General features: G+C 45.8%; 1 protein-coding gene across 4 annotated transcripts; it reads left to right on the top strand.

Annotated features, from left to right (window-relative positions):
* The first annotated feature begins 4,342 nt into the window (after window positions 1-4,342).
* Window positions 4,343-10,366, top strand: znf706 (zinc finger protein 706). Of its 4 annotated transcripts, none has more exons than XM_060942401.1 (4): window positions 4,343-4,442; window positions 4,829-4,937; window positions 5,307-5,447; window positions 9,228-10,366. In XM_060942401.1, the coding sequence occupies exons 3-4, from the start codon at window positions 5,313-5,315 to the stop codon at window positions 9,321-9,323; spliced, it is 231 nt and encodes a 76-aa protein (XP_060798384.1). In that variant the 5' UTR covers window positions 4,343-4,442; window positions 4,829-4,937; window positions 5,307-5,312; the 3' UTR covers window positions 9,324-10,366. The 4 variants fall into 4 exon arrangements, with proteins under 4 accessions (XP_060798384.1, XP_060798382.1, XP_060798383.1 ...); XM_060942399.1 differs by having other exon boundaries at window positions 4,346-4,454; XM_060942400.1 differs by having other exon boundaries at window positions 4,349-4,450.
* The last annotated feature ends 262 nt before the right edge of the window (window positions 10,367-10,628 follow it).

The raw sequence follows: 10,628 nt of genomic DNA, 5'->3' as shown, positions 1-10,628 counted from the left end.
GAGTGATTGAGTGTGTAGGGGTAGTGAGTGGGCTGTGATTTGGGATGCGTCCCGGGTCGATCCCTGCTCCTGTGTGTGTGTGTGTGTGTGTGTGTGTGTGTGTGTGTGTGTGTGGAGTGATTGAGTGTGTAGGGGTAGTGAGTGGGCTGTGATTTGGGATGCGTCCCGGGTAGATCCCAGCTCCTGTGTGTGTGTGTGTGTGTGTGTGTGTGTGTGTGTGTGTGTGTGTGTGTGTGTGTGGAGTGATTGAGTGTGTAGGGGTAGTGAGTCGGCTGTGATTTGGGATGCGTCCCGGGTAGATCCCTGCTCCTGTGTGTGTGTGTGTGTGTGTGTGTGTGTGTGTGTGTGTGGAGTGATTGAGTGTGTAGGGGTAGTGAGTCAGCTGTGATTTGGGACGCGTCCTGGACAGATCCCTGCTCCTCTGTGTGTGGAGTGATTGAGTGTGTAGGGGTAGTGAGTCGGCTGTGATTTGAGACGCGTCCTGGACAGATCCCTGCTCTTGTGTGTGTGTGTGTGTGTGTGTGTGTGTGTGTGTGTGTGTGTGTGTGTGTGGAGTGATTGAGTGTGTAGGGGTAGTGAGTAGGCTGTGATTTGGGACGCATCCAGGGCAGATCCCAGCTCCTGTGTGTGTGTGTGTGTGTGTGTGTGTGTGTGTGTGTGTGTGTGTGTGTGGAGTGATTGAGTGTGTAGGGGTAGTGAGTGAGCTGTGATTTGGGACGCGTCCCGGGCAGATCCCAGCTCCTGTGTGTGTGTGTGTGTGTGTGTGTGTGTGTGTGTGTGTGTGTGTGTGGAGTGATTGAGTGTGTAGGGGTAGTGAGTGGGCTGTGATTTGGGATGCGTCCCGGGTCGATCCCTGCTCCTGTGTGTGTGTGTGTGTGTGTGTGTGTGTGTGTGGAGTGATTGAGTGTGTAGGGGTAGTGAGTGGGCTGTGATTTGGGACGCGTCCCGGGCAGATCCCTGCTCCTGTGTGTGTGTGTGTGTGTGTGTGTGTGTGTGTGTGTGGAGTGATTGAGTGTGTAGGGGTAGTGAGTGGGCTGTGATTTGGGACGCGTCCTGGACAGATCCCTGCTCCTGTGTGTGTGGTGTGATTGAGTGTGTAGGGGTAGTGAGTGGGCTGTGATTTGGGATGCGTCCCGGGCAGATCCCTGCTCCTGTGTGTGTGTGTGTGTGTGTGTGTGTGTGTGTGTGTGTGTGTGTGTGGAGTGATTGAGTGTGTAGGGGTAGTGAGTCGGCTGTGATTTGGGACGCGTCCTGGACAGATCCCTGCTCCTGTGTGTGTGTGTGTGTGTGGGTGTGTGTGTGTGTGTGTGTGGAGTGATTGAGTGTGTAGGGGTAGTGAGTAGGCTGTGATTTGGGACGGAACCAGGGCAGATCCCATCTCCTGTGTGTGTGTGTGTGTGTGTGTGTGTGTGTGTGTGTGTGTGTGTGGAGTGATTGAGTGTGTAGGGGTAGTGAGTGGGCTGTGATTTGGGACGCATCCCGGGCAGATCCCAGCTCCTGTGTGTGTGTGTGTGTGTGTGTGTGTGTGTGTGTGTGTGTGTAGTGATTGAGTGTGCAGGGGTAGTGAGTGGGCTGTGATTTGGGGCGCGTTCCGGGCAGATCCCTGCTCCTGTGTGTGTGTGTGTGTGTGTTTGTGTGTGTGGAGTGATTGAGTGTGTAGGGGTAGTGAGTCAACTGTGATTTGGGACGCGTCCTGGACAGATCCCTGCTCCTGTGTGTGTGTGTGTGTGTGTGTGTGTGGAGTGATTGAGTGTGTAGGGGTAGTGAGTAGGCTGTGATTTGGGACGCGTCCTGGACAGATCCCTGCTCCAGTGTGTGTGTGTGTGTGTGTGTGTGTGTGTGTGTGTGTGGAGTGATTGAGTGTGTAGGGGTAGTGAGTAGGCTGTGATTTGGGACGCGTCCTGGACAGATCCCTGCTCCTGTGTGTGTGTGTGTGTGTGTGTGTGTGTGTGTGTGTGTGTGTGTGGAGTGATTGAGTGTGTAGGGGTAGTGAGTAGGCTGTGATTTGGGACGCGTCCTGGACAGATCCCTGCTCCTGTGTGTGTGTGTGTGTGTGTGTGTGTGTGTGTGTGGAGTGATTGAGTGTGTAGGGGTAGTGAGTCGGCTGTGATTTGGGACGCGTCCTGGACAGATCCCTGCTCCTGTGTGTGTGGAGTGATTGAGTGTGTAGGGGTAGTGAGTCGGCTGTGATTTGAGACGCGTCCTGGACAGATCCCTGCTCCTGTGTGTGTGTGTGTGTGTGTGTGTGTGTGTGTGTGTGTGTGTGTGTGTGTGTGGAGTGATTGAGTGTGTAGGGGTAGTGAGTGGGCTTTGATTTGGGACGTGTCCCGGGCAGATCCCTGCTCCTGTGTGTGTGTGTGTGTGTGTGTGTGTGTGTGTGTGTGAAGTGATTGAGTGTGTAGGGGTAGTGAGTAGGCTGTGATTTGGGACGCATCCAGGGCAGATCCCAGCTCCTGTGTGTGTGTGTGTGTGTGTGTGTGTGTGTGTGTGTGTGTGTGTAGTGATTGAGTGTGTGGGGTAGTGAGTGAGCTGTGATTTGGGACGCGTCCCGGGCAGATCCCTGCTCCTGTGTGTGTGTGTGTGTGTGTGTGTGAAGTGATTGAGTGTGTAGGGGTAGTGAGTAGGCTGTGATTTGGGACGCATCCAGGGCAGATCCCAGCTCCTGTGTGTGTGTGTGTGTGTGTGTGTGTGTGTGTGTAGTGATTGAGTGTGTAGGGGTAGTGAGTGAGCTGTGATTTGGGACGCATCCAGGGCAGATCCCAGCTCCTGTGTGTGTGTGTGTGTGTGTGTGTGTGTGTGTGTGTGTGTAGTGATTGAGTGTGTAGGGGTAGTGAGTGAGCTGTGATTTGGGACGCGTCCCGGGCAGATCCCTGCTCCTGTGTGTGTGTGTGTGTGTGTGTGTGTGTGTGTGTGTGTGTGTGTGTGTGTGAAGTGATTGAGTGTGTAGGGGTAGTGAGTAGGCTGTGATTTGGGACGCATCCAGGGCAGATCCCAGCTCCTGTGTGTGTGTGTGTGTGTGTGTGGAGTGATTGAGTGTGTAGGGGTAGTGAGTGGGCTGTGATTTGGGACACGTCCCGGGCAGATCCCTGCTCCTGTGTGTGTGTGTGTGTGTGTGTGTGTGTGTGTGTGTGTGGAGTGATTGAGTGTGTAGGGGTAGTGAGTGGGCTGTGATTTGGGACGCGTCCTGGACAGATCCCTGCTCCTGTGTGTGTGGAGTGATTGAGTGTGTAGGGGTAGTGAGTGGGCTGTGATTTGGGATGCGTCCCGGGTAGATCCCTGCTCCTGTGTGTGTGTGTGTGTGTGTGTGTGTGTGTGGAGTGATTGAGTGTGTAGGGGTAGTGAGTCGGCTGTGATTTGGGACGCGTCCTGGACAGATCCCTGCTCCAGTGTGTGTGTGTGTGTGTGTGTGTGTGTGGAGTGATTGAGTGTGTAGGGGTAGTGAGTAGGCTGTGATTTGGGACGCGTCCTGGACAGATCCCTGCTCCAGTGTGTGTGTGTGTGTGTGTGGAGTGATTGAGTGTGTAGGGGTAGTGAGTAGGCTGTGATTTGGGACGCGTCCTGGACAGATCCCTGCTCCAGTGTGTGTATGTGTGTGTGTGTGTGTGTGTGTGTGTGTGGAGTGATTGAGTGTGTAGGGGTAGTGAGTAGGCTGTGATTTGGGACGCATCTTGGACAGATCCCTGCTCCAGTGTGTGTGTGTGTGTGTGTGTGTGTGTGTGTGGAGTGATTGAGTGTGTAGGGGTAGTGAGTAGGCTGTGATTTGGGACGCGTCCTGGACAGATCCCTGCTCCAGTGTGTGTGTGTGTGTGTGTGTGTGGAGTGATTGAGTGTGTAGGGGTAGTGAGTAGGCTGTGATTTGGGACGCGTCCTGGACAGATCCCTGCTCCAGTGTGTGTATGTGTGTGTGTGTGTGTGTGTGTGTGTGGAGTGATTGAGTGTGTAGGGGTAGTGAGTAGGCTGTGATTTGGGACGCATCTTGGACAGATCCCTGCTCCAGTGTGTGTGTGTGTGTGTGTGTGTGTGTGTGTGGAGTGATTGAGTGTGTAGGGGTAGTGAGTAGGCTGTGATTTGGGACGCGTCCTGGACAGATCCCTGCTCCAGTGTGTGTGTGTGTGTGTGTGTGTGGAGTGATTGAGTGTGTAGGGGTAGTGAGTAGGCTGTGATTTGGGACGCGTCCTGGACAGATCCCTGCTCCAGTGTGTGTGTGTGTGTGTGTGTGTGGAGTGATTGAGTGTGTAGGGGTAGTGAGTAGGCTGTGATTTGGGACGCGTCCTGGACAGATCCCTGCTCCAGTGTGTGTGTGTGTGTGTGTGTGTGGAGTGATTGAGTGTGTAGGGGTAGTGAGTAGGCTGTGATTTGGGACGCGTCCCGGCAGATCCCTGTGTGTGGAGTGTTTGATGTTTACACAGCTGTAAACTTCACTCCGAGTCTCTCCGCCGTGTGTAAGTTCGTAAGTAAGTCAGTGCTGTGTATTTTAATTAGAAATAATTTATATTTTATTTTTAATTCACTTTCCCAGTTCGTTTATTAAATTCACTCAGACTGAGAGTGCTTTTGAGCGCGAGCTCGGTGTTTAGTGGTGAAGCGGTTCATGCTAAGTAAACTTGCTAACAGCTGTTTCAAACAAACTCCCGTATTTATAAAAACTGGTTCAGCTTTAAAGCGATTATCGTGATAATATATTTCAGTGAAAAGTTATAAAGGTGTTTAGTTCGTGAGTAAATCTCATCTCTGCGTCTGTTTCACCGTGAAGGCGGATTAGCGCGTTAGCCTAGCCCTGGTGCTGTTATTGTGATTGTCTCTTCTTTTCCCAACCGCTTTCCGTCAGGAGACTCCGGATTGGTCACTTTGTTTAAAGGACCAGAGTTCAACGTCGAGAGACAAAGTACTGACAGCCAATCCTCGCTCAGAAGGTCATCGTGATTCGCCAATCAGAGGTGAGAAGGCGGGGTTTGTCTCAATACGGGTGAAACAGAGTGCATGTGTTGGAAGTGTCATGTAAAAATAAAGGAAGTGTAAAACATGTCAATCCGAGCCCGTGGGAGGGACTAATATGGGCCACGCCCTCCCAAACCCACCTTGGGAGTGTGGAAACTAAACCGGCTCAGACAGGTTTTACTGTTGTAGGAAAATAATCAACTTCAGTAACTCTGTTTCATTCGGGCACTGGGTGCTGATTATTTAGCTGGAACAGCAGCGCACACCCCGTCTTATTCCTGATGCCTCATCGTTGAAGTTCAGCTAATGTGCTTCGTACAGTGACGCTGTAAATGTTACATACAGTTTACTGTGTGTGTGTGTTTCAGAGCAGCATGGCTCGAGGACACCAAAAGATTCAGTCTCAGCAGAAAAATGCCAAGAAACAGGCTGAGATCAAGAAGTCGAAAGGCCATGACCAGAAAACGGCGGCGAAGGCTGCGCTGGTGTACACCTGTGGGGTGTGCAGGGTGGGTCACAACACACACACACCGTAGTTTCTGAAGCAATATAAATTATGACCCACTGGGCTCCACGTATTGTTTTCCACATTGTACCTTCTTCATCCTGAGGATCATTCGGCTACCACTATACATTTATTTTAAAATTGTATACAGTTCTGTGCAAAAGGCTTAGCTCCCGGATTATTTTTTTTTATACAAACTTTTACAGATTTCTATTTTATGACTTCTACTTTATCAAGTCCAAAAACGTTTTTGAGTTCCAAATGTTTGGGGGTTTCCAGCACAAAAGTAAATGTTACAGGAAAAAATAGTTTTTTGTTTTTTTCTGAGCAGCATATTCCATAAGAGAGCACTTTTCAGATTAAAAAAGAAAACAAAATGAAGGCTGCTGGGTTTTGGTGTAAAATGAAGAAGTGAGTGTGACAGTCAGTGTCCAGAAGAACTGTGGCTGGTTCTGTAAGATGCTCAGGAAAACCTACAGATCATTTCCGCATAAAACTGCACTCACTGGACCTGAGAGGGATATTTTTATTTATTTATTTTTTAAAGCAAAGGGTCGTCTCACACCAAATACTGACTTTGTTTCATTTGTTATGGCTCACTGATTACTGTTTATAGCATTTTTTTTAATGTTTTTTTAACATTTCATTTCATTATTTTTAAGCCATTTTTGCTCTACAGCATTTCTTTACATGTGAATAAGAGTTTTACACAGAGCTGTATAATAATACAGGACCACTCTAACCACTTATGTACATCCGGAAGATTTAAAATCATCCATCCTGTCCATCAGGTTTCTGAATCCAACACTAAAATGTTTGACATTAGACACCCTGACAAGCTCCACGTCTCTGCTGTCATCGTGATTGTCGTCATGATCTGTGTCTCAGCTCCAGAAATACTGACTTTACTATAAAATCCAGAAGTCTGGTCCACAAAACTAACACGGAGCTTTCTGTAGGTTTTTAAAACCCAAACACTGACGGGAACCGGAACCCGGTTAGCGCTCGTGCTCAAGTCTGTAACACTTGAGAATAGTGCAGAAGTGTGTAAGTGTACAGTGTGTGATTTGAGACACTGCGGAGGGAGATGGACGGGGAAACGTATGAAAGGAGAGTGAAAGAGACTACGCCGAAGACTCTTCTGAATGTGACTCTCAGTAATGTTGAAGAATTTAAGAACATAAAAGCTGATATTAAATTATAAAATAAACGAAATAAGTGACCTCGTTGTTAAGGGACCCACATGGGGTCACGACCCCTAGGCAGGGAAACTCCACTTTATGTTCTGGAACAAACTGGGAATGAAAAAAGGAAGGAAAGTGAAAGCATGACCTCCAGGGGGCGCTGCTGTACCAGGGACAGGGTTTTTATAGTGATAACATCAGTCCTGCAAAATGGCCCAAAAGATGATGATGATGATTATTATTATTATTATAATACATGTTTATGATTGCTACTTGGATGTTCGTGATGCTTAGAAAGTAGTTTCGAGGGGTTCAGGTGAATTTGGAGAATATCAGGAATTTATTTTCCACTTTCCAGAACCTCACTATGCGCGGCACGGTGGTGTAGTGGTTAGCGCTGCCGCCTCACAGCAAGAAGGTCCTGGGTTCGAGCCCCGTGGCCGGCGAGGGCCTTTCTGTGTGGAGTTTGCATGTTCTCCCCGTGTCCGCGTGGGTTTCCTCCGGGTGCTCCGGTTTCCCCCACAGTCCAAAGACATGCAGGTTAGGTTAACTGGTGACTCTAAATTGAGCGTAGGTGTGAATGTGAGTGTGAATGGTTGTCTGTGTCTATGTGTCAGCCCTGTGATGACCTGGCGACTTGTCCAGGGTGTACCCCGCCTTTCGCCCGTAGTCAGCTGGGATAGGATCCAGCTCGCCTGCGACCCTGTAGAACAGGATAAAGCGGCTACAGATAATGAGATGAGATGAGAACCTCACTATAAACCATGCAGTCCTCTAGAATATCAGATTTTACCAAATACACATTAATGCAAGACTGTATTATTTTTCTCTAGTTTTTTAATTCCGCATTTGTCTGCTAAAACTAAAGGAAAAAATATCCACCGACCCCTTCAGATTGTTTTACAAATATAATCTGTATTTAAACTCGTTATTGAAATTTGTCCAGTGAAACATTCCCTGCTTATTGGAGCTGTAGAGCTTTTTATTAATTTATTTTTAAATTTTTTTTAAAATAATCACCACCAACAGAACACATTAAAGTTTAAATAATTAAAACATTTTAAATGCAAACTTTTTTTTAAATTTAATTTTTGACTCAGATCCATTTACTTCAAGGGAGCAGAGAAATTTAATATAATAACTGTATATAAAGCTTAATAATAAATAATACAACTTAAAACAGAAGGAGGATTGCGGTTCTTTTTTTCCATTACAGTAACAAAATGTAAATAAATAAATATCACATTGGAGCTGTTTGGTATGAAATGTTCCTGAATGTCACGTCTGTAAGGTTGTGAAACCGCTGTGTGCACAACATCCACACGAAGATCTGGTGCTGTAGAATATTTGTTGGTTTTCTTCCTGAAAGGTCACATGACTCTCCTAAAAATCCTCCAATATTTACATTTTTATTATTAATAATGAATCAGGTTTAAAATGTGTTGCTGTAGTTTAAAAGCTCTCCAGTAGGGGGCGTGTGAATTTAAACTGATCTATAGTGTGTGAGTGGTCTCTGTTTCAGATGACTGAAATTAAATAAGTACATTTTAATAAAGATAAGTGTTGATGTTCGCCTTGCGCATATTTCATTCCCAACATTAACCCTTTCTGCTCTGCGACTTTTTAAAGCTGTCATGTATTTAATTTGGTCCAGGATCTAATTTAGATATGGTGTATACTGTGCATCGACACACTCGTGTTTAATCAATAATTAAAAATTACACAATTTAGGTCATGTGACCATTTTCCAGAAGTTATTTGAATGTATATACAGTGCACCACACGGCGAGGAGAAATCCGTTACTTTACTGCCTTCGTGTCTGAGCAGGATAAAGACAACACTTCCGAATATTAAATAGAGAAACTAAATAGCAATAAAATTCACGCTGTATCTGTAACACAAATATAACACACAGCTTTATGATCTCCGCCAACTTAACCGCAGACGTAGCCTGTTTTCAGGGACGTTTTCTTACGATCTGAGGAAACGTTAAACACGGCAAGGCGGTGCTTTAAGAAGAATTCGAAAGTTAAAGCGAATTAAAAGCAGGAGTGGAGTAATTCTCATCTGAACGCGTCATCTCGTCTCACATTTACATGAAGTAATCTTAACAGGTTTGAGATTACAGACTTGTCATCATGGCAACAACGTCAAGTAACTAAATAATTCAGAATTGCATAAACATTACAGCTGTTTCACAAAGATGAGAACATCTGCTCAGCGTCTCGTCTCCTTTTTGCTGTAGTGATGTATTTATACGATAAGTGTGTAGTTGCGTATATCTAACGCAAATATATAAATTGTTTACGATAAACAAGCGGTGCAGGTTTGAGATTGGGGCATTTGTTGTCGTAGCAACAACTTCAAAACAGTAAGTAATTCAGCATGACATCACATTGTGAATTCAGAGCTTTGTAGCTGCCTGAGTTGTGATTTATGAAGCTAATGAGTAACTTGTTTTAATGAACAGGTGAACGGTTCTGAATAATAACTAGAGAAACTAATACAAACAGAATAAACCAGCGTGTGGGTATAGAATATGTTCTTCAGGTTGGCTGAACTCGTACGTGTTCTCTAAACCACCTGCGTCTCTCCATAGTCACAGATGCCGGATCCGAAAACGTTCAAGCAGCATTTCGAGAGCAAACATCCCAAAAACCCTCTTCCTCCGGAGCTGGTGGGTGTGGAGGCCTGAGCGTCGCTCCCCAAACCTGCACTGCCGCTTCGCCATCAGAGACTGTTAATGGTGTCAACTGTTTCCCTAACGGCAAAAAAAACCACAGAGACATCTGTCTGCCTCTCTCTCTGCCTGTCTGCCTCTCTCTCTGCCTGTCTGCCTCTCTCTTTCTCTCTCTCCGCCTGCCTGTCTGTCTCTCACTGTCTGCTTCTCCCTTTGTCTGTCTGCCTTCCTGCCCCTTTCTCTCTCTCTCTCTCTCTCTCTGCCTGTCTGTCTGATCAGATACACACTGGTTTGGTGTTTAATCTGTCTCACACACTGCTGCGCTGATGTACAGTGAGGCTGATGATGATAAACGGGTGACGGGTTTGTGCTTGTGATATAATTACAGAATTACCGTATTTTTCGGATTATAAAGACGAATCTATAAATCCAGTGTTGTGATAAATATTTAAGACATTTCTGACGTTATCTGAATGTTGCCTCTACTCATTTCACAGTGTTTCACAGTCACGTGTCCGCCTATATTTGTACCTTCCAAAGTTAAGTATTATTTTAATAATTACTGTCCTTTAGAGTATTTGTGCTCACTGAGTACTGCAAACGTTATGGGACAGAGACTCTACACCACCGTGACGAGTGTTTAGGAATTAATTTTTTTCCATAACCCCTTCAGACACGAGGGAAAAATCCTATGGAACTTCATGTGTACAATTGTACGTTATGTCCGAAGGGGTTAAGAGACCTGGAAAATTTTTAAAAATTGGACTTTATACTCCAGAAAATACGGTAAACCTGTGGATCGATGGCTTTTTATTTAAGATGTGGATTATTGAAAAATGTTGATTGAAATTGTTTCTGTTTTCTCCGAGATCACTGGCTGTAGCTGAGGGTGAATATCACTATCTCCTTTAATTTACGCTGCAGAAATACTAATGACTGTGTTCATCACTGGAACTGTGTTCAGAGACGTGTGTTTAAGACGCTGTTCATGCTTCAGTGAGCCGGTACCTGCGCCAATGTAATATAACATTCTAATAAAGTTTAATTTTGTTTACAAAGTGTCATGTCCTTTTTTTTTTTTTTAAATAATTCAATTCCCAGTCAAGGGGTGGGACTTAAGTTTAAAAAAAACTGATACCATAATGACACTATATTATACCAAGCCTAGTGAACTTGGTTGCTGGTTTGAATCCCACAATAAAATACCTTACCTTGTGTTAGTGACAATGGCAGAAATAAGTACTCAACACGTTAACAGATTTTTTTTTTCTCTCTATTAAACATATTTCCAGTGCAGCTATTCACTTGAAATGTGAATCA

Source organism: Neoarius graeffei, chromosome 16 (genome assembly GCF_027579695.1).
Source record: "Neoarius graeffei isolate fNeoGra1 chromosome 16, fNeoGra1.pri, whole genome shotgun sequence".
NCBI classification, from domain to species: domain Eukaryota; kingdom Metazoa; phylum Chordata; class Actinopteri; order Siluriformes; family Ariidae; genus Neoarius; species Neoarius graeffei.
This window is presented reverse-complemented; position numbering and strand designations above follow the sequence as displayed.

What these genes read in the sequence shown, in the direction of transcription:
- znf706 (XM_060942401.1), top strand. Translation starts at nt 5,313, where the DNA reads ATGGCTCGAGGACACCAAAAGATTCAGTCTCAGCAGAAAAATGCCAAG. An exon ending in ACACCTGTGGGGTGTGCAGG is followed by an intron (nt 5,448 to 9,227) that starts GTGGGTCACAAC and finishes GTCTCTCCATAG; the next exon opens with TCACAGATGCCGGATCCGAA.